At 41.4% G+C, this 20,446-nt stretch overlaps 1 protein-coding gene across 1 annotated transcript in view; it reads left to right on the top strand.

Moving 5' to 3' along the window:
* Nucleotides 1–20,446, top strand: part of map3k5 (mitogen-activated protein kinase kinase kinase 5) — a 45,044-nt gene continuing 24,598 nt past the window's right edge. The window contains exons 1-5 of the mRNA XM_064340038.1: nt 1–1,099; nt 12,474–12,613; nt 15,320–15,343; nt 18,162–18,355; nt 20,024–20,192. Of these exons, the coding sequence (XP_064196108.1) occupies nt 691–1,099; nt 12,474–12,613; nt 15,320–15,343; nt 18,162–18,355; nt 20,024–20,192 (936 nt within the window). The 5' untranslated portion in view covers nt 1–690. The remainder of the gene's footprint in view (nt 1,100–12,473; nt 12,614–15,319; nt 15,344–18,161; nt 18,356–20,023; nt 20,193–20,446) is intronic.

Genomic DNA, 20,446 nt, shown 5'->3' with positions numbered 1-20,446 from the left:
AGGGCGGGGTCTGAGAACCCGATCTTAACAGTAACAGTCAGCACTCCAAATAATTTCCCAACTTGTTGGAAAGTCTGTTGCGTTGAACCGACTGTTGTGGGGAAAATCGTTCTGCTTTCGAGGAAAATGGCCTCACCGAAAACATCTGCACGTTTTTGAGAGCTTTGCATGTAAATGGAAACCTGCATTTCAGAACAACTTTTGAAACTATACGAACACTGCATGGAAATCTGAAAGAATTTTATGATTCGACGTTAACTCTTATTCCGTAAACAAATGGTGGAAAACGCTGGTTGTCGGACCAAAGATTGCGGTGTCCTGTTTAAAACGCATGGCTGTCTGTCAACAGTGTGGTGACTAGCTCTACCTGTGTGGAGGTATATGCGCTTGGCACAGTTCCATCCATCCATGGAGGATTTCATTCGCGGCATACCTGTGGACAATGCTCTTTCGAGTTCATATTTTGAAAGTGTTCCCAGCGTCGTTATCTTGTAACCTGATCTATTCCGGTCGCATTGTGAAAGCGGATTGATAATCATGCATAAACCGTCCACCCGTGATGTGCAGAATTTTGGCGTGGAAAATGCGTAACCAAGTCGTGCAAACGAGGTAGCTAGATAGCTAGCTGTCTTGGGGAGTTGTGCGCCGTTGTCAAACAACGCAAAGTGATAGCCGTTCAGATAACTGAAAATGAGTCAAGATCTTGAAGATATATCACTCTCTGTACCCTCTTTCGGTCAGTCCCCAGACGCGGAAGACGGTCGTGAGAGTTCCCGTGAAGGTGCCATGAACAGTGCCAGCGTGATACCTGCAGCCGGGACCTTCTGGCACGACTCAGCCGTTGGTGGGAGCATCAGTCCTTGTGTCACTAACTGCGCCGAGAACAGTGGCTTGTTGTCGACGGGGAAATGCAAAAGTAGACCGATCACGGTGGCATATGTGATCAATAATGAAAATAACCAGTCACATACCGCTGAGAGCATGGCCTTACAGTGTCTGAAAGAAGCGTGTGACTCTGTAGGAAGTAAGCTGGAGACTGTGCACTTCGGAAAGCTCGATTTTGGGGAAACGACAGTGCTTGATCATTTCTACAATGCAGGTAAGTGGCGAAATGCTGCGCTGAACAGGATGAAAATACTCGATCTGTGATCTGATGTTGTAGATGCTGTCAAATTAAATTTATGACAAGAGATCTGAGTTGATACTTCCGCCTTGCATTGCATGCCTTGCAGTTAGAACCTGTGAACTTTCATTCAGCTGCACCCTTTATTTGTAAATAAATAAATGAAAATGAGATGAACAGTGTTTTTTCACAACTGCGTTTAACTGATTTGGGTTATATGCAAGGATGGTTGAGTTCGGGTGTTCGGGTTCCATACATTATAAATGAGTGAGGTTCAGGTTTATATGCCCTAAAGGACACTGTGTTATCTAATAGTTAAATAAGTAGGGTACACTCAGGTTAAGCAAATACAATGACGTGTGCTATTGATAAGCCAAGTGTTGTGTGTTTTTGGTGGAAGTAAAGCTCATGTCAAATGAGCGCTCAGAATCTGTCTTGTAGCTAATGAAATGTCACATTGAAAAGTAGGCTATTGCAATTTGATGTCGGAGGTTGTCCAAATACTTAATTTGTTAAGTAAGAATAAGAATGTTTCTCTACATTTTTTGGCGTCTGTAAAAATGTTTCTGAGCTTCCTGAATTTCTCCGCCACAGCAGGGTTTTCCATTTGACTGATTGGAAAAATAACACTGAAACACGTTAGTACAATATGCTTACCTTTTTAACTTAAATGTTTTTTATATTCCCCTTTTTGTTTTGAATGCATTTTGTAGAAATACTTTTGCATATTCGCTGTTTCTTTGATTAAACATTCCAAAAATAGTACCGTGAGCGCCTGTGTTCAAGGTTCCACTTATTTAACAATTTCATGTAGGCCTATGATTAACTTGAAACATTGTGTGCAAAGAAACGTTACAGTACGCTGGGAAATTTGACATATTGGTAAAAATAGAAAGTCAGTCAACATTTCAGAACTCAGGAACATTGTTTGTTGTCATAACATTATTGGTTGTGTCAACAGAAGTTTTTTTTTTTTTTTTGCTTGCCTTTGGCAGTTCTCCACCAGGCCTCTGTTTATTTCCCATAATTCACACCCAAGTTAAGGGAATCCACTGTGTGTTATTATTTATTATTTATTAACCTTTATTTAGCCAGGAAGTTTCACTGAGAGATCCGGAATCTCTTTTTCAAGAGAGACCTGGCCAAGGTGGGAGCCAACACAGTGTCCATATAAAACAATGCAATATAACGTATAAAGCATGATTCAAATGCAAACAAGCTTTATTGGAATGACAGGAGTGTTTTTCAGTGTAGCCATCTTTTTCCATTATGTGCAGCATAGGGACATTTTATGTATGGAACAGACCTGAAGAAAAACAACATTTTTACTTGAATTGAATTAAGAAAAGAAACTTTCCCTACTGGGTGGAAAACCTCACATTGCACATGACTGTCCTCTGCAGAGTTTCCCATTCTTGTCTGTGAACACAAAATTGACTGCAGGAACATTGTTTTGTGCAAACAAGCTTAATCATCGTGAAGGCATGGAGAGGGGAAAGGGTCCGTTGGCAGGGGAGGAAGTTGATTGTCTTTGTCAAGTGTCCTAGTTTAATACATGTGGTCTTGTTTGTTGATTGCATTACAATGTGGCATTAAGCAGATACTTCTATTCAGAGCAGCTTGCACAGAACACGTTCTTGACAAGCAATCCATTTATATGGCTGGATATTTATTATACGGAAGCTATTCAGGTTAATTACCTTGCTCATGTGCACAGCAGTAGCAACCAACTGGGAGTCAGGCCTACAAGCTTTGGCATTACAAGCCCAGTTCTCTTACCATTATACTACACTACTGCCCTATTCAGTACAATCAACTTTGTGGGGGCATGTCTTACCACATGGCCTGCAGTCCTACCTCAAAATGGTTATGCTGAATTTAATATTCTCCATCTTTGTCAGTGGGCCAATATTTTCTGTGATGCAGTGGTTAGAGCATTTATCACGGCTTGGGCATGCTGGTTTTTTTGATACTGGTTAATAATTAGATAACATTTCTATTTAATTGGGGCGGAGGAAACAGAATAACACAGCGGCACAGTGACCTTCGCTCTGCCGTCAATATGCTGATGTTTGGATTGCCTTTATTTTGCCCATTCAAAATACTATAGTGTGCATGCCAGTGGGGATGTCAGGTGTGCTTGCATTGTGTTGTCTCAGTGGTGTGATTCACTGGTAATGGAGGTCAGCCCATGCCTCCTGGAACACGATGTAGCCTAAGAGGGAGAATGTCCTCCGTTAATTAAAATGGCTGTGGTAATTAATTGCAGGAGCAGACTACCGAGCTTTAGTCTCAGTTGCTGTGCGTCAAGGTTTATAGTGAAGGTTGATGGCTTAAACAAGCTGGAACACAGTTGTTTGCGGGTTATGTAGAAATTGAGAATGACGCTGTCCACTATCAGACTATCTAAACATGAAACAAAAGCAGTGTCCAGTTTCACTCTGTTCTTCTGAGTCAGTTTTTCCCATTGCAAAGCTATGCTGACAGGGTAGAGAAATTCTGCCATAACCTATACATGCTGAGCACATCCCCTGTAAGAAACCCATGTTCCTCCGGACATACTCCAGGGTGCAAACAAGATTATTTTTCAGCACCTTCTCACAGGAAGACAAAGTGAGTCAGTTTTATTTAAAGCACAAACCATCATTTCAATCCCCAAACCCCCGTTTCAAGCACCAAACCCCTGCTTGGGCTGTTGCCTTCCGTCCCCATTTGGACCCCTGAATGGAGGAAAAAAAGAGTCACTTTATGTCCCTGGAGACCTCCAGGGAAGGAAAAAGCTGGATGAAAGATGATGTCATTTGGAAAGCACTAGTGATAAACCCGCATTTCAATTGTAAAAAATGGAAGAGCTGCAAAAAGCCCCCATGAGTATGATAAACATATAATATACACAACTGCCACACGTAGAATAAATATGAAAAGCCTGTTTTTTGTGATTTCATGGGCCTCCCAACAGTTCTCAAGACCAGCAGGTCAGAATAAACACACTTTAATAGATTAGCACTAGAGACATGGGCATTGTAGCACAAAGCCACAAAACGTGCCATCTGTTTTCCTGTGTTAAGGCTTCTTGGGCTGAGTGAGGATTCCACTGCGTGTTCACACACGCCCTGTCCCTCTGCCCGGAAGTGGTCTGCATCTGTCCCCATTGGGCCTCTGCTAAGTTGTTTATCCATCTTCTTGTTTACACTGGCTGGTCATTTGGGCCCCGAGAGCAAGAGGATGATCAAAATTGGGTCATGGCTGATGCACATCCCAGGGCAGTAGTGTTGTGAAACTGCGGAAATGATTCCAGTGAAAATCATATTTATTTCCACATATACAATATTTCCCATAGTTACGTTAGTAACTGTTCCTGGTACAGTTTAGATTAAGGTTGGATATACGGTTGTGATATATTAAGTAGGTACAGTATATCTGCAGTATACTGTACACCCAAAATTAAGATTCCCTGATTGCCCTAACTGCAGGTGCAGTCAATAGTACTGTCAGATTTGCTACTAATCCAGCAACATGGGTAATGACTGGCAATAACTTCGTAGCATGTGTGAATTACAACATGAATCCCTTAATTGTCTAGTTCCAAACAATAAATTTAATTATAGTGTGAAGTGTCTTCAATGTGTGAGTGTTCATGTGTGTGTGTCTGTTTTTTTTCTATTCCAAATTTTATATTTGTTCAAATTAGTTGACAACTAGGAGAATATAGATGTGTGCACACTGCCAATTTTACAGGTAGTGAACAAAGTGGATATAAGCAACAGGTGCGGTCCCTTACATCATAAAATTTTTCCTAAGGTTACCATGGTAGCCTTAGTTTTAAGTATGAGAAGTATCAAAGTATCAAAAAACTGAAAATTAAGATAGAAGAATTAGAAGATGTGATGAATGTAATGTAATGTAATGTAAAGACGAAAACTAGTCATTATTTTATTATTTTATTCGAACATCGCGCAAATGAAAGTGCCCAACTGCGTGGTGCATAAAGCAAAAACCTGCAGAAAAAAGGTTGTGGTTAGACGACCTTTATCTGTCTGTAAACACAACACTGTTCCAGCACTGCGGCATTCTATAAGTTCTGTAATGGCGCATGGATTTTTTTTCCAGGTATGGTTTGGGTGCTCCCAATCATTAGAAGGCAAGGTTGATGCCAGTTGTTACATAAGTGCTTAATTGAGTTAACATATTCACCCCCATTTTAAAGCATTTCCTGCCTGCATAGTGGGTTGTTTTTAAATATGGTAGTCCTCCATGTCTTCCAAGGGATATGAGGTCATGGCATGCATTATCTATACGTCATGGTCTTATCAGACACTGGATTTCTCAGTACTCATCGCATACACACCTTAAAATATTTATTAATTTCCAAAAAGCTGCAACAGTACCTTCAATGAGACTATTTTTGACATTGGCATGTAGGTTATGCTAATTGCTTCTTTGGGGATTAATTATTGAAGGTCCTTGAATAGTTTTGACATTACGTAATGACCACCATAAGTCAATACAACCTGTACTGCCTAACCCAGGGCTGCCCAACCCTGTTCCTGGAGCTCTACCATCCTGTAGGTTTTCATTTCCTTTTTGGCACACATGATTCTACTAATTAGCAGCTCAACAAGATCTGTAGCTGTTAAATTAGGTGTGCTTCATTGGGGTCGGATTAAAAACCTGCAGGACAAGTAGATCTCCAGGAACAGGTATGGGCAGCTCTGACCTAACCTATACCTATTTATAACTTTAAAATGCTCACAGGCAATATATGTATCATTTGTCAGTTTATTGCAGTGTTTTCTAGGATTGCCACATATTACCACGAGTGTTTAGAATAAATATGCCTATATGTAAATTCTTGATTTGTGAATTTAGTGAATGCATGAATTAACGCTGCCACGGATTGTACAGTCCTGTGCAAATGTCAGAGATCACCCTTTCGTTTATTCAATTTCCAGTCAAATCAGCCATTCAGTGCAATTTTTTTTAAACGTCTAACAGTAATGCAGGAAACTTATAGCATATTGCAGAACATTACAGAAAAGCCTGCACCACTACATATAATATCAAATCTTATCACTATTTGTCCACTCTTTCTTTTGTGCACCCTACCACCACTTTAGGTCTCCCAACAAAAGTTGTTACCAAAAGTGTCAATTTTATGTTAGAATCCTTTTCCTTAAAAAGTGACTCAAACATACAACTACCCAAACACACTTTAGCTGGCTTGCAGATTTATTTGTTGTGCATCTAAACTGGCTAAAGCAGGTATTTCTGATGAGAGTAGATGTAATATAATTCAACAGGAAAAGGAAAAGTAAGGATATAGTGTGAATAGAAATAGTCAACATCAAGTTCCATTCTTCCACTAGAAGAATGCTCTCTCATTTGTTTTATTCACACCCATATTGTTTCTTTTTATAAAACATTCAAATCTAAAAATAAAACTCTAAGTGAAGCCATGTGAACCACTTGTGTTTATTATGACATCTATTGTGTACATTTCTATTAGGTCTTATTTATAGCACTGAGTTGTTAATTGGAAACCGTTTCCAGTGTGTTTTCATGTTATCTTTTCAGAACAAATTGTGGGCAAAACCGGCCATTCAAACACAATTATAAGTAGTCATAATCAAAATCTCACCACTTTTGTTCAAATATGCACAGCAAACTATAAAGTCCACACAATGGCATATCTATTCTTCAGAATTTGTTTAATGTGCTGCAAGTAAGAATGCTTGTTCTGCATGCAAAATATACATTAGAATACACTGAAATTCATGCACGAGTGCTCGCTTAATAAAGCTGCTAATTCTTTTTTAACTGTGGCTCTTTCTGAGACCTTGGCAGTAGTCAGACATATTTGCCTGTTTCGTGCGTCATTTCGCTGCACAGTTTGGACCAGACGCCCAATCTATTACGTCTTCACGGAGGATGACTGTCCGGGGGTGTGTTCACTTCGTTCCAGTGTATTCGTCCATTCCATACAGGGGATGGTTCTGTCTGCTATGGGAAGAGCGCTCCCAGGAGAGTCATTGGCACCAACTCGCTGAAATTCCTCACATTCCTTCGTGATTACTGGAAACTGCACCAGACCGTCCGATGCTTTTACACACGACCGTGTTACCTGCAATAATATTTTCAATTTGTAGTATTGTGAAGCACTAAGTTTGAGATTTCTTAAACTTTAGCGTGCACAAACTAATTGAGATGGGCATTTCATTTAGAATCTTAGGGGACAAGTTCAAAAATTAGGCAAACAATGTGTTACTTCACAAACTTTTGACAATGTTGTATTGGCAATTCTAAAGATAGTCCTGCAGAAATAGTTTATATCTGAAATGTTAGCAACAACAAAAAAAGCAGTGAACACTATATTTCTGTGTGCGTTGTCACTTGCCTGATTGTGCCTCTTTTTTTGTAATCTGCACAACTGAAAATGTTCCATCTGTCCTTAGTAGTCTTTCAAATGTTTCATTACACAGTAGTCGTCTTTGTTTACAGGAAAGGTGAACCAAAACATGGTTGTATTAATTTCTGCACAGATATTTGTGTTGTTCATGTTTTGCTGACAGAGAAGAGGAAATGTGGTGTACACCCCTTAGCAGCCATGCTAGAAAGCGAAAGCAGCATGCTTCACATTCTTTCGTGAAGCATGCATGAGTTAAATGTGAGGACACAAAGCAAATAAGAATGAATTAAGTGCCTGAATAGACCCTGAAGCTTTAGACACAGGATATCAGCACTTCATCATCTGGCTCCTGCAAGAAGAAATTTCTGTGTGAATTAGAATCTGTCAAGCTAAAGATCATGTCCTCTTTTTATGAAGAGGGGTGTTTGGTCTGCTCTTGTGCTAATCTTATCTCACTCTACTCACTGCAGAGTTTATGCATTATGGGAGCTGTAGTCAGTTTCCATTGAAACACGAGGACTCCAGTAATAGTCCAAGGGTTGCAGACTGTGTGTAGCCCCCCATTTCTTTTCTCCTCTCTGCATCGCAGTGCCGTGTTAAAATTAGACTTTGAGGGAACACTGCGCCGAACTGATGAGATATGTGTGAGTTGCTCCTCGGCGGTAAAATTCTGCTGACAGGAAGCAAACCGGTGTTTTTCACAATGCTTAAACCTTTATTTGTTTCTCAGTCGGTGTAAGAGCAGAAGCTACATCCAGGACTAGACGATGTCTGACATGTCGCACACAGCAGTTCTCATTGCTACACGTTTACTTGTGAACAGCTGGCAACAAGCTGGAGCCAGGGTTTATTATAGGCCATTAGCCTACTTCATTCGCAACAACAGAGCCCCCTTGTACCACCGATAGTTAAGTGCCATTGCCATTGCTTCAGTGTACCGAATTCATTTGCATGCATACCTTTACGTAAACTGTATGTTTTGTTGCTGGGTTGTCTCGCTGTGTATCATAAGGCGGTCAGGCTTGAATTAGTTATCTAACTCGATTGAGCACAAGTACAAGGACTTTGTAAAGCCAGAGCCCTTGAGCTGCTCTGCCCGTACAATTGAGAGAGAACATTTTTTCTCTCTCTTCAGCTTGGACAGGATGTGAAAGAACTGAATGTGTTCTATCCTTGTGCATTGTGTACCAATGAAATAAAAAAATGAACATAAAACTGTTTTGTCAGTAAATGGAAAGAATGCTGGGTGTCCAGAGCAGCTCTCTGGCTCCCTCACCGCTCTTGCTCAGTCATTCTGTCTGCATGTTGATCTGGTTGTGGATGTGCCCGCGTTTTAAAATTCCATCATCATTAATGCCAGCCTCCTTGCTTGCAATGCAAACCAGTTGGTGTGAGCAGCTGTGGCAAATTCACGATAGACACAGAAGATTGTAGTACGGCTGAAGTACTACACGCAGAAGCACTGCCGTTGTGCAAACTATGTATCACTGCCATATAGTGCCATTACAGTAGTATCTTATCATTGGCAGTTTCACAGCAGTTTTGAGTTTACATGATTTATGAGTTATGTAGTACATATCCAATCCCTTCATTACCCCCAGTTGATTGTATTTTTATCCATATCTGTATTATAATTCTCCTGAGACTGCTGGCTTCTTTACACTGTCTTCCCCATGTACAGTACCAGTGTGTTGAAGCAGACACCTGTTGTGATGAAGATGCATGCATTACATCGGGTTGGAGAGCTATAGTTGGCTCTGATGAAAATTGCGTCGAGTCATTTTGAGTTTGAACTGCGCGCAGCTCTGCATGTTTGTTTTGAATGTCTTGTTTACATATACAGATATTCTACTTGACAAAGCTTGGCATAATATTGTTATTCAATCAGAGGGACAAGGGAATACTGTCTGACTAGTTGTCTGGTTATAAGGAAAATATAGTTTAGTGAAACACAGGTTGACTGGGAAAAAATAAAACCATTTGATGCTTCCAATATATTAAAGTTTTCTAATGCTAGCGATTGACCATCTGAGTTTTCTAAGCTAACAAATGTTAAGGTGAAAATAGTAATTGCATAAAGGCATACTATGCAAGATTTTTAGCCTGTGTTTACAATCAAAGAAGTCTCAAAATTCACAAGCAACTGGCAAGCACTTTTTATGTTTAAAATTCAGCGTCTTCACTAAATATAAGTTTTCTGAGGCCAAGACTTTCCAAGACTTCCAAGACTCCTCTGCCCCTACCTTCTCTCACTCCACTCATTTGGGAAGTATGGCATTCCCAGGCTGTGATGTATGTGCTTCCTTACATGCATTGTTCCCCAGTTTTGATGTCGGGATCAAGGGAAGTATGTAACTCCCATGTGACCGTGTGTGACGGGGCGGCTGTGAATTAGCATCAGCAGTGATGTCACCCCTCTATTGTTAATTGTTCATGCCCAGACTTCTCAGCTTGGACATGGTATTGGTTGGGGTTGGGTTTGTGTGTGTGGTTGTTGGCTCTCTTTGCTAGCACCAACGGCTAGGTCATTAGCCTTGCAGACTATTGAAGCTGTGCTGACAGTGTTAGCATCTGTTATTGTATGCTGTCTTACCTGCATTGTGTACAACTGATTTTGTTATGGCTTGGACTCGTTTGAGGACAATGCATTGCCTGTGATCCAGACATTGGAAACAGATGATAAAAACATAATACTCTTTCCCGAAAGCCCGGCTTCTTTCCAATGTAATAGCATCCATTTTTACTAACTCTCAACTTTCTGTAGAGCTGTGCCACCTGTGTAGTCCTTGACTTCAGCTATTTTTACGGTACCTTTTCCTGACAGGACTGGTAGCCTATATAAAGGCAGTGGTCTATCTATTGATTTGAGAAGCCTCGACTGTGAGTTAAAATTCCAGTTGGAACACAAATTTTATACACAGGTGTTTACCTCTTTCACGACAGTTAAAATTTCTCCTGTATAAACAAGGTGATCATTATGTAACTACTTAAGGTGCTCAGCAAATGGGTCTAAATATCATCATACAATACAGTAACAAGCTTGGGAACTATAGTTAGTCTGTCAGCTACTGTAAAATCTGCAGAGTGGTTCCATAGTAAAATAATGTCCAGCAACCAGTTAAAGTTTCAATTGGTTCCTTATTTCATCATCCTTTGTGGCAGACCTTTCCTTGTAATAGATGTAGTACTTGCACGTGTGCAACAGTCACTTCACCCAGACTGGACTCTAGTGAAGTCTAAAAACACTACGTTTACTTCCCTGTTCCTGTTGCTAGATAACGGTTGAAACAATGCCTGTTGCAGTGATAACTGTCTTATCATGCACGTGCAGTTCTTGTCTTCACTTAAGAAATGTTACGTATGCTATACTGAAAAGTCCCAGTGAAAAAATCCATGTGTCAAGCTGTGTATTATTACATAAATGCAAATATGTAGTATTTCATGCTACTTAGAATTGAACAGATTAAACCCTTTCTTTTATTTGTCATTGACTTGCAAACTTGACTAATATTTTGGTTTGTAAAGGTATCATGTATTTCAGCTTTTGTTTTTCTGTGTACAGAGTTTCCACTTAGAGTGGTTAGTTCTGTTCTGCTTGGCTTTCAGATTTGAATGATATATTTCAGGCCTTCCAGGGTGGAAAAGTGGAGCTGACTGTGCTGGCAGTAGGACAGTGTAGCAGTGTGCACATTTCAGTCGTAGCTGCCTGCATGTGAAAGCATGCCATTTTCCTTGAAATAAAGATCCTACATCAGCCGTTTTATGGAAAAAGGAACCCTACAAGATTTGGTGAAGAAGAGCCACTATGCCTCACATATGGAAACCACTTCCTGGTGACATTTGCATGAGCTGATTGGGGAGGGGGTGGGGGGTGTAACTACTCACATTCAGGGACTGCCCCTCTGGCAGTTATCATTCTAAAGGTCTGTCATTCTAAAGGACTAATGTTGTTTGCTACTGTAATGCTGTGGGGTTGCAGGTTTGTTTACTCTTCAAGGCATAGTTTGTTTCATTTGCAATAATTATCTCAAAATCAACTGCAGCACAATGTTCCAGTGCATCCAAAAAAGTGAAACTGAAGCTGAACTGGAAGCTTCTGTCCTTGGCTTGAGTGGATTTAGTGTATCAGTCCAGTTTAGCGAGCAGGTCGGGCTCTGCTCTGTCAAGTGCGTTGAAATAGTATGCCGGAAAGGGAATCTTGGCAGTGCACGAAGAGGTGGAGTCTGTTATCTGTCATTGAACAACAACGGCATGAATGCAGTTTCGCTGTTGCTGTTCTCAGAGAATCCATCTAGCAGAATTTAACTTTGTAGGCCCCACCTCCACCTCCAATCTTTGGTTTAATTCTGATCATCCTTCACTAATATAAAAAGGAACAATGTTTCATATTTGCATTAAATGTGAAACAAAGTGAGAGTCATTAATTGCTTGTAAAAATACGAAAGCAAATACAGTGCAGTCATTCAATGTAATGGAAACTAGCATACAAAAAAGATTGATTGCTGTATTACTGATAATTGTTTAGAAACCAAAGGCCATCATATACATCGAAATGTAGAAAGCACTATCAGATATATGCATTTGATATGTGCCATGGTACTTTAAATAATCTTAAATTAAATTGCTCATATCACCTTCCATTTCTTTGAAGCCTGCTACTGCTTCAGGAGTGGTATTACGCATACGTGTATTTTATTCCAAACTCTGGTCTGCTTTGAAACTGCAATTATCGTCGTAATAGTAAACACTGCGCGAATATAAACGGTCTGTTTAAAATATTAATTCTCAATGCACATGCTTGTCATTCATCGGCCTAGTGATTACCATGGTAATTGACGTTGTGTAACGCGGAGTTTAACTAGCCTGCGGTGCCGCTAATAGCAGGATAAAGATGAAAGCCCTCTATCCTGCCTGACTGGTGTGCCCGTGTCCGCCCCCTTGCAGACATCGCCGTCGTGGAGATGACTGACGCCTTCCGCCAGCCCTCCCTCTTCTACCACCTGGGGGTCAGGGAGAGCTTCAGCATGGCCAACAACGTAATCCTGTACTGCGATTCCAACTCTGACTCACTTCAGTCGTTGCAGGTACCGTGCTCCCTTTTACTGTCTACCCTAATCGAAGGCACGCTTTGGAAAAAAAAAAAATTCAATTTTGTAATTGCATTGGCACGCTCCTGTCCATTATGTATTTGCGTGATGACCTGGTTCTAGCTGTGATGACACGCATGCCCTACGTGTAACTGACCGTGGGATTTCTGAATGGCTGCTGGTGCAGTCATGCTGTTTTGATGTGTAAGTGCACTATTGGCATTCATTCATACCCCTGCCAGTGCAATAATTTCATGGCAACCATCCCTGGGCCAATTCAAGCTTATTATTATTATTTTCTGGAACACATTTTAATTACATTGTATAGTTTGATCGGTTCCCTGGTCTGCAGTCACCCTCCTCTCCCCCCCAGTCCATGATCAGTTCCGACAACCCCTTGGTCCTCCCAAACCCCCCCCCCCCCCCCTTTGTTTTCTTCGCAAAATTTGTACCATGAGTATTCTCCACCAACTGCATCAGCAGCCAATCAATCCTGTTTTCGGCTGCCAAAACCATAGAGCCCCCTCTGTGTGTAAAACATGCTGAAATTAATAAATTCTCATTACCTGAAATGGCTCTGTTAACGTAATTTCAACTCTCCTGAGCCCTACAAAACCAATCCCAAAGAAATCTTGAATTGCAGAGAGAGAGCCTACTATTCAGTATTTGCTCTTTGATTAAAATCTGGGTACTGAAAATGAGCTTAGAATGTGCATTAGGCAGTATTGATACGGTTTATCTTTCTGTGCTCATTCAGAACCCGTGGGTGAAAGGGTGTGAAAAATGTAGCATTTGCTGCATGCTGTTTTTCAAATTGAGTGACATGCCTGCAAATGGCTGGGGACTCCCCTTTGCAGCACGATCAACCCATGCAGACTACTGATCAGCAGCAGCTGCAAGGCAAAGAGGCTGAGCTATCTGAGAGTTCACACACACACACACACACTCAAACTCATGCACACACAAACACACACCGCATAGACACACAAAAACACACGCATAGTCACTCACACACACACACAAACACATACACAAACACTCACACATACACACACACACACACTCAAACTCATGCACACACAAACACACACCGCATAGACTCACAAAAACACACACGCATAGTTACTCACACACAAACACACACACACACATACACAAACACACACACACTCAAACTCATGCACACAAACACACACCACATAAACACACGCATAGTCACTCACACACACACACAGACAAACACATACACAAACACTCACACATACACACACACACACACACACTCAAACTCATGCACACACAAACACACACCGCATAGACTCACAAAAACACACACGCATAGTTACTCACACACAAACACACACACACACACACACTTTAAACTCATGCACACAAACACACACCGCATGGACACACAAAAACACACGCATAGTCACTCAGTCACTCAGTGCCTTTTTTGCTGCTGATTACATGAGTGACTTTGCTTCGTCATGCTGTGAGCCCAGTGGAACAGTCTGTTTGAATTATGTCTCGAGAGAGAGAGCGAGAGGACCGTACGGCTCACCGTCCCGGACCGCTGCGTAGGACAGAGAGATCTTGGCCCTTGTTCCTCTTGTTTGCCATCTGAAGTGCCTCCAAAAAACAGAAGAGTTGCACATTTAATGGGTTTTGCCAACCATGCATTGACCTAACCACCATTTCAGTGACGGACACACACACACACAAACATACACAAACACTCTCTCACACACACACACACACACGCAGACTGTGAATTTTGGTAGATCAGAAGGGTTGCACCCGCTACTGTTGGTTGCCCGGGCCGTCCTGGCTAACCTAGAATTCTCTGGGTGATAGATGCTGAACAGAGGTGTTGTCATTTATTTACTGTATTGATTTGATGTCTGACTTATGCTGTGAAGCACTTTGGGCTGCTGATTCATAGTATGTAAGTGCTGTACAAATAGAGTTCAATATTTTTAGTTTATTATTGTCCTTTCTGGGGCGTTGATATACATCATTTGAGTTTTTCACCAAGCTAACCTCACCCAAATATGCAACCACAAAGCCTTCACTGTTTATAGTACATCATCTGTTTTTAGGTCAACAGGGAGGTTATTGTTGAATTGTATTTTTCATAGGGTATTACCACGGAAGTAACATTTATGTTCTCCCGAGACTGAGTTATTTTGCCTGTTACCTGTTAAACGGTGTTGTTTTTCTAGGCGCGCTCCAAAGAAAATACTTCTAATCTTGCCGAACTTTGACCTCAGCGGAGTTCACTCCTCTCCGCTGAAAAAAAGACCACTTTTTTGTGGTGTTTTTATTCACAGATTGCTATCAGGCCACAATCAAACACGCTTGGCTAGCTTTCCCGTTCTCCGACTGGAGCAATAACCTTGGTGGTTGTTAAATAACAAGGACAGCTCTTTTAAGAATAACCCCTTTGAGCATTTTAAACAGATGTAAAGGGTGTGTTTAAACAGCGCATTCAGTGCTGGTGGTTGAATATTCGGGGCGAACCTAAATCCCAATTCATATCCTGTGTCTTGAGGGTTCAGAACCAGGGCAGATTTTTATACAGACATTCAGAATATACTTGAACACAGAGCTACACATTGAAACTGAATGTATTTCATGGACTGAAAGAGGAATTACTGCTCCGGTTGCACATCTTTCTAAAGGTTCTCTTTTCTCTTTTAGGAGATCATTTGCCAGAAGAACACTGTAAGTACATGTTTCCCGGTGACTGTCCATGCACAACTAAGATATGGGTTATTTTATGTTTACAAACTTACAAATAAGTTTTATACTGAGAAAAGTATGACAAACCAAACCAAGCTTGCTCAACATAGTATGTGAAAGCAGGTTCCTTACGTTTTACTCTGTGTTCTCTATGACACCTACATGTCACTTTTATTTTTGAAAAATATCTGATTTAAATCAGTTTGACTTGCACAAAATCCTTCAGTTGTACTGCCCCCACTTTTTTTTTTTTACTCTGCAGTGTCAGGAATACTTTGAAACACATCTTATCCTGACAAATTCTCAAGATCTGTCAGAAATTTGAAAAGGTCACGTAGTGCTAGCAGCTGCATAGTATTCATATAGGTGGGCCAGTACAGAACTAGGTGGACCTTCACAATTGGGTGGGTGGTTCAGCTGCAATAAGTGGGTGAGCCAGGATACTGTATGGGCGTCCTGGCCCACCCATCCCTACGCTCAGCTTCTCGTAGGTCGGGAGCTTGTGGGGGAGTAATGAGCTGTCTCCGGTGGAGTAGTTCTGCCTCTCGTTTTTTCGAGTTCCTGCCACCAGACGCAGCACAGACCTTCGCGCTCCGTCTGTCGGCCCCGGTGACAGACAGGTCAGATGGGGAGACGCAGCAGTCATCTGGCAGAGCATTTACAGGGGCCTACTTTTGCCCTCTCATGCTCATTAAAACGAAGCAGCCCCCCAGCCCCCACGAGCCGGCTGATTTGTGACTCACTTAGTCAGCTGCTGCTAATGTTCACAAATCTCCCATCTGATCTGCCTGGACACACGCTTCTTTTTTTTAAGCTGTGAGAACAAATTACAGAAGCCTGTGCAGGAAAAATGATTTTGAGGGATTAGGAACTGACCGAGGGACCCTAGATTTGATGATACTAAAGATGGAAAGTCATTTACAAGTGTCAGTTGTACCTCGTCTTCCTGGTTGCCTAATTGCATGGGGGGGGGGGGGTGGCCCTGGTAGAACTGCAATGTGTGGCTAATATGAACAGCCGGACAGATGGGTGTGGGGTTACCGCCTAGCCAAAGCTTAGCTAGGCTAAGTGGCTTTGAATAAGGTGCCTTTGTTCTGCACGAAACAGGCTGTTCTGTACAGTCCATGTGAGGAGAAATATTTTTGCGTAGAGATAGCTACTCTTAACCCAGATATTTTTCCTTCTGCAGCTTAGCCGGAAAGCCGTTGCATGAAATAGATTAAGGATATTTGTTGAGTAAAATGGGGAAATGAATTACACAGCTAGTGCTTGAGGACCTGATTTTATCTTGTCTACATGTAGTCACAGAAAATGCACTTAAAGTGGCTTTGCACTTTAAGATCTTGGCTAATTTTATTGATAATCTGAAAGTTCTTTTTTACGGCCGTGATAAATTTTGTCTTTTTGTCTTGTTTGAAACCTGCAGGGTATTCTAAACCTTAATTACTGTATCTGACGTATTCGAATGTCTTTTCCCTAAGCTCCTTGTTACCGCTACAGCTTTAGGAATGTTCCATTTTTAAATAATTAGTGAGACCTTGTTTGGAAGGTCTCTTAGACAAAGGACAAGCGGGCTGTTGCATGGTACCAGGGGTATAGTGAAAGTATGTTTATGACGTGTAGCTATGTGATCTGGCTCAGCATGAAAGGGACGCAGGGAGGTAAAAATAGGGGCGTATTGTGTAACTTGTGCATGCAATTGTCACAAGGTTATTTTTGAAAAAGTCCCGCCCATGCTGTCACAAAACAATTTAATATGGGGAAACTGTGTTTTTATTTCCTCAATGGGACTGCAGTCTGTTCCCTTTTTCTTGAAGCAGACACATGATGTGGGCAGACACTGTAGTCTAGAGGCAAAGAAAACAAACCGATTTAAAATAGCCCCAGTGCTACTCAGGATGCAGGTGGAGGGAGATTCAGGCTGGCTTTCTCGCTGTTGAGAGTAAGCTCTAGAGAAGTGCAGGTGTTCAGAGAAAGAAACGTTCGAACCTACTGAAAGGGAAATAGTCTTTTGCGTTCTAGATTAATCGTGCTGTCGAAAGTCCTGGCATAAATCCCATCGCAAATGTTGTGTGCAAACAGAGACCAGCACAAAGCTTAGGACATACTTTGAATTGATAATCAGCACCAGCTGATTTGCATATAAGGGCTGTCTCCAAAGTTCAGTGAAATGGCACAGCTTATATGAACAGATGCTTTGTTTAAGGGCTTTCGAGCCTAAGGCTCAGCACTGTTATTGCATGCATGTGTAATGCTCGGGAATAATGCTGTTGTATTAGTTAGCATTCTGTTGTAGTTTTCTATTATGTTCAAAATTATTAGTTTACTCTGTGTGCCTGTCTGTACTGACAGAAGATGTTGGGATTGGGATTTGTCTATTGCTTTGTGTGGGCATTCTACGTTAAGTGTGATGAGGTATGACCTCTGCCCTAGATTTGCCATTATTATGTCATTGCAGTCAATGCACTGCAGCTTGTTTCAACGTTCAACATTTCAATGACTAAATTGCATGAGCAGGGTTTTCTGGTTATGCAGATTTTCATATTTTCATAGTAAATATTTTCACAGTAAGGAAGGCATAAGCAACTTCACTAAACTACGGTGTAGCTTGTGCGACACTTCCCAGTTCAGATGTAAAATATAAGAAACAGGCCAAACGGTTGTAACACACACCCTCTCCTCACACACAGGGCATTGTAAACACACTGCACACTGTTCCTGTGGTTTCTTTACTATTTTTTTTCTCGCCAACCTGTCAGTCGTGAAAACCCACTGCCTGGTATCATGTGCATTTCCCCAGACATGCACGGGGAACTACACCTTCATCCCCTACATGCTGACCCCGCACAACAAGGTGTACTGCTGCGAGAGCAGCCTGATGAAGGGGCTGACGGAGCTCATGCAGCCCAGCTTCGAGGTGCTCCTGGGCCCCATCTGCATGCCCCTGACTGACCGCTTCATCCAGCTGCTCAAGGTCCCGCAGGCCAATTCCAGGTATGTCCCTCTTTTCGCCTCTCACGTTGGCTGAATTCGGGACGCGGTTCAGTCAGTCCCCCTTCATGTCTGAGCTGCCTTTCTCGTTGTAGTTGGAGTTTCTTTTTTCTTCTTTTTTTCTAACTTAGCCCAGAGCAGTAAATTTTATTTTCCCGGCGAGGTAAGTGCAATGTCATCTTCCAAGGACTAATATGAAAAGCCAGATTTGAAATACAAAAAAACAACTATTTTTGTATAGAAATGAATCCAGGGGCGCATTTCACAAAAAAAGTGCAAACTCATTTCTGCAAGACGCAGTCCCTTTCTCACTCTTTTTAATCTGCTTCACAAAGAAAGTGTGATTTTGTTCCAAGAAGACATATTGTAAAGTGTGTGCGGGGAGCTCTCGGGGGCATTGGGTGCCCGCCAAGCATTGTCATTCCCCCGTCTCGCTTGGCAGGGAATAACAATGAACGAATGATTGAGTGAACACTTGAGCTCTCAGTCAATTTTGCTCATGGAGAGCAGGTTGCGTGTAGGTCAGCAAAGCCTATTTCATGCTATAAACGCAAGTCTCTCGAATGATGATTCAGATTCATACGCATTTCAAAGGAAATTCCATCATGTGTCAGGCATTATGTAGCAAAATAAGGTTGGCCAAATAACATTGACCAAATGAGTATAGAACAATATTCAAATTACAGAAGTTAGATTATATCATGCAAAAAATTCTAACATTCTCTCTTGTGTCTTAATTCTGGTAGCCTAGGTATTGAAAAATAAGGAAAAGCAAATAAGGATAAATGTGTGACTTACTCTTGCTGCTTTTACTACTGTACAATTATACATTCACACTCTTAGTGTGATGACAGAGGACACATGAACAGTATAAGTAAGACCATCTATTAATTGTGAACAATCACAAGCCAATCTCTACTCCACTGTGCAGGCAGCATGAACAACAGTTGTGAGGGGGAAAATCTCAGATTATATCAGATATTTACTTATGTATTTTTTTAGGTTGTATAACTGAACTATGGACAGTATTTAATTGAAGATTGTCAGAAAAATAATTGCAAAAATTTCAGCTGGACTCTCATTGAAGTGGTACACTGGCACTGGAGTTTGACTGTCTACTCCGTGGTCTGTGGTTGAGTGAATCCAACCTCCTGTAATTGCAAGTGAGCTTGTATTCTTCATTAAACTTTAATTAGGCTACCAATAAGGGACAGTCTTTGTTTTTTTACATTGATGTCATTTCTAATCTCATATCATTTAATTGGGACACAATTTTTATGCATTTCTTTTGCTCAAGATGTGGTTTTCTTCTGCTTATTTGTAAATGAATTAAGTCACCTAACATTGCTCCCATATTTATTTATTTTAAATTTCTAGCTGTGGTCCGTTTAATATTTTAAAAGCAAATGCACTCCCATTTAACTGGTTTACCAGGATTTTTCACGAATCACAGTTTACATTTTCGAGGTGATGCTGTGTCAAATGTTGTCTTTGCCAGAATAAAAATGCATGCGGTGCACGTGGAATTTTTCCATGCTCTGATCATAATTCCACACTCATCGCCTCTCTAGCCCTGTGTTTGCACGGTCTCAAAAATCACAAAAACTGTTAGCTGGGCCACAGCTGTTTTGGACCGGGTTCACCTGACGCACGCACCATTTCCCTCTGCAGCCAGTACTTCCGCGAGACCATCCTGGCCGAGATTCGGAAGGCGAGGGAGCTGTACACGGGGGTGGAGCTGGCGACGGAACTGGGACGGATCCAGCAGCGGCTGGACAACGTGGAGTGCCTGTCGGTCGACATTGTCCTTAACCTGCTTTTGTCCTACAGGGATATCCAGGTATGTACTGTATTACCACCCATCTGTCTCTTTCTCTATTCTTTTTATCCCTATATTTTTGCTTTTTCTGACAAATTGAAATGCCCATCACATTTGCCGTCTTTAACGTAGTTATGTTTCAGGAGGTGTCATTCGTATTTAGTGGATGTCTGTTTGCCCTGAAATTGCAATGGTTTTCTGATGTGTGATCATACACTTGGGTTTAGAGGAAGACAGGGAGACATGTTACCCGTAATATTTTCATATTTATTTTG

Source organism: Anguilla rostrata, chromosome 6, assembly GCF_018555375.3.
Source record: "Anguilla rostrata isolate EN2019 chromosome 6, ASM1855537v3, whole genome shotgun sequence".
Taxonomy (NCBI): Eukaryota; Metazoa; Chordata; class Actinopteri; order Anguilliformes; family Anguillidae; genus Anguilla; species Anguilla rostrata.
Note: the sequence above shows the minus strand (reverse complement) of the source record. Positions and strands in the feature narration are given on the sequence as shown.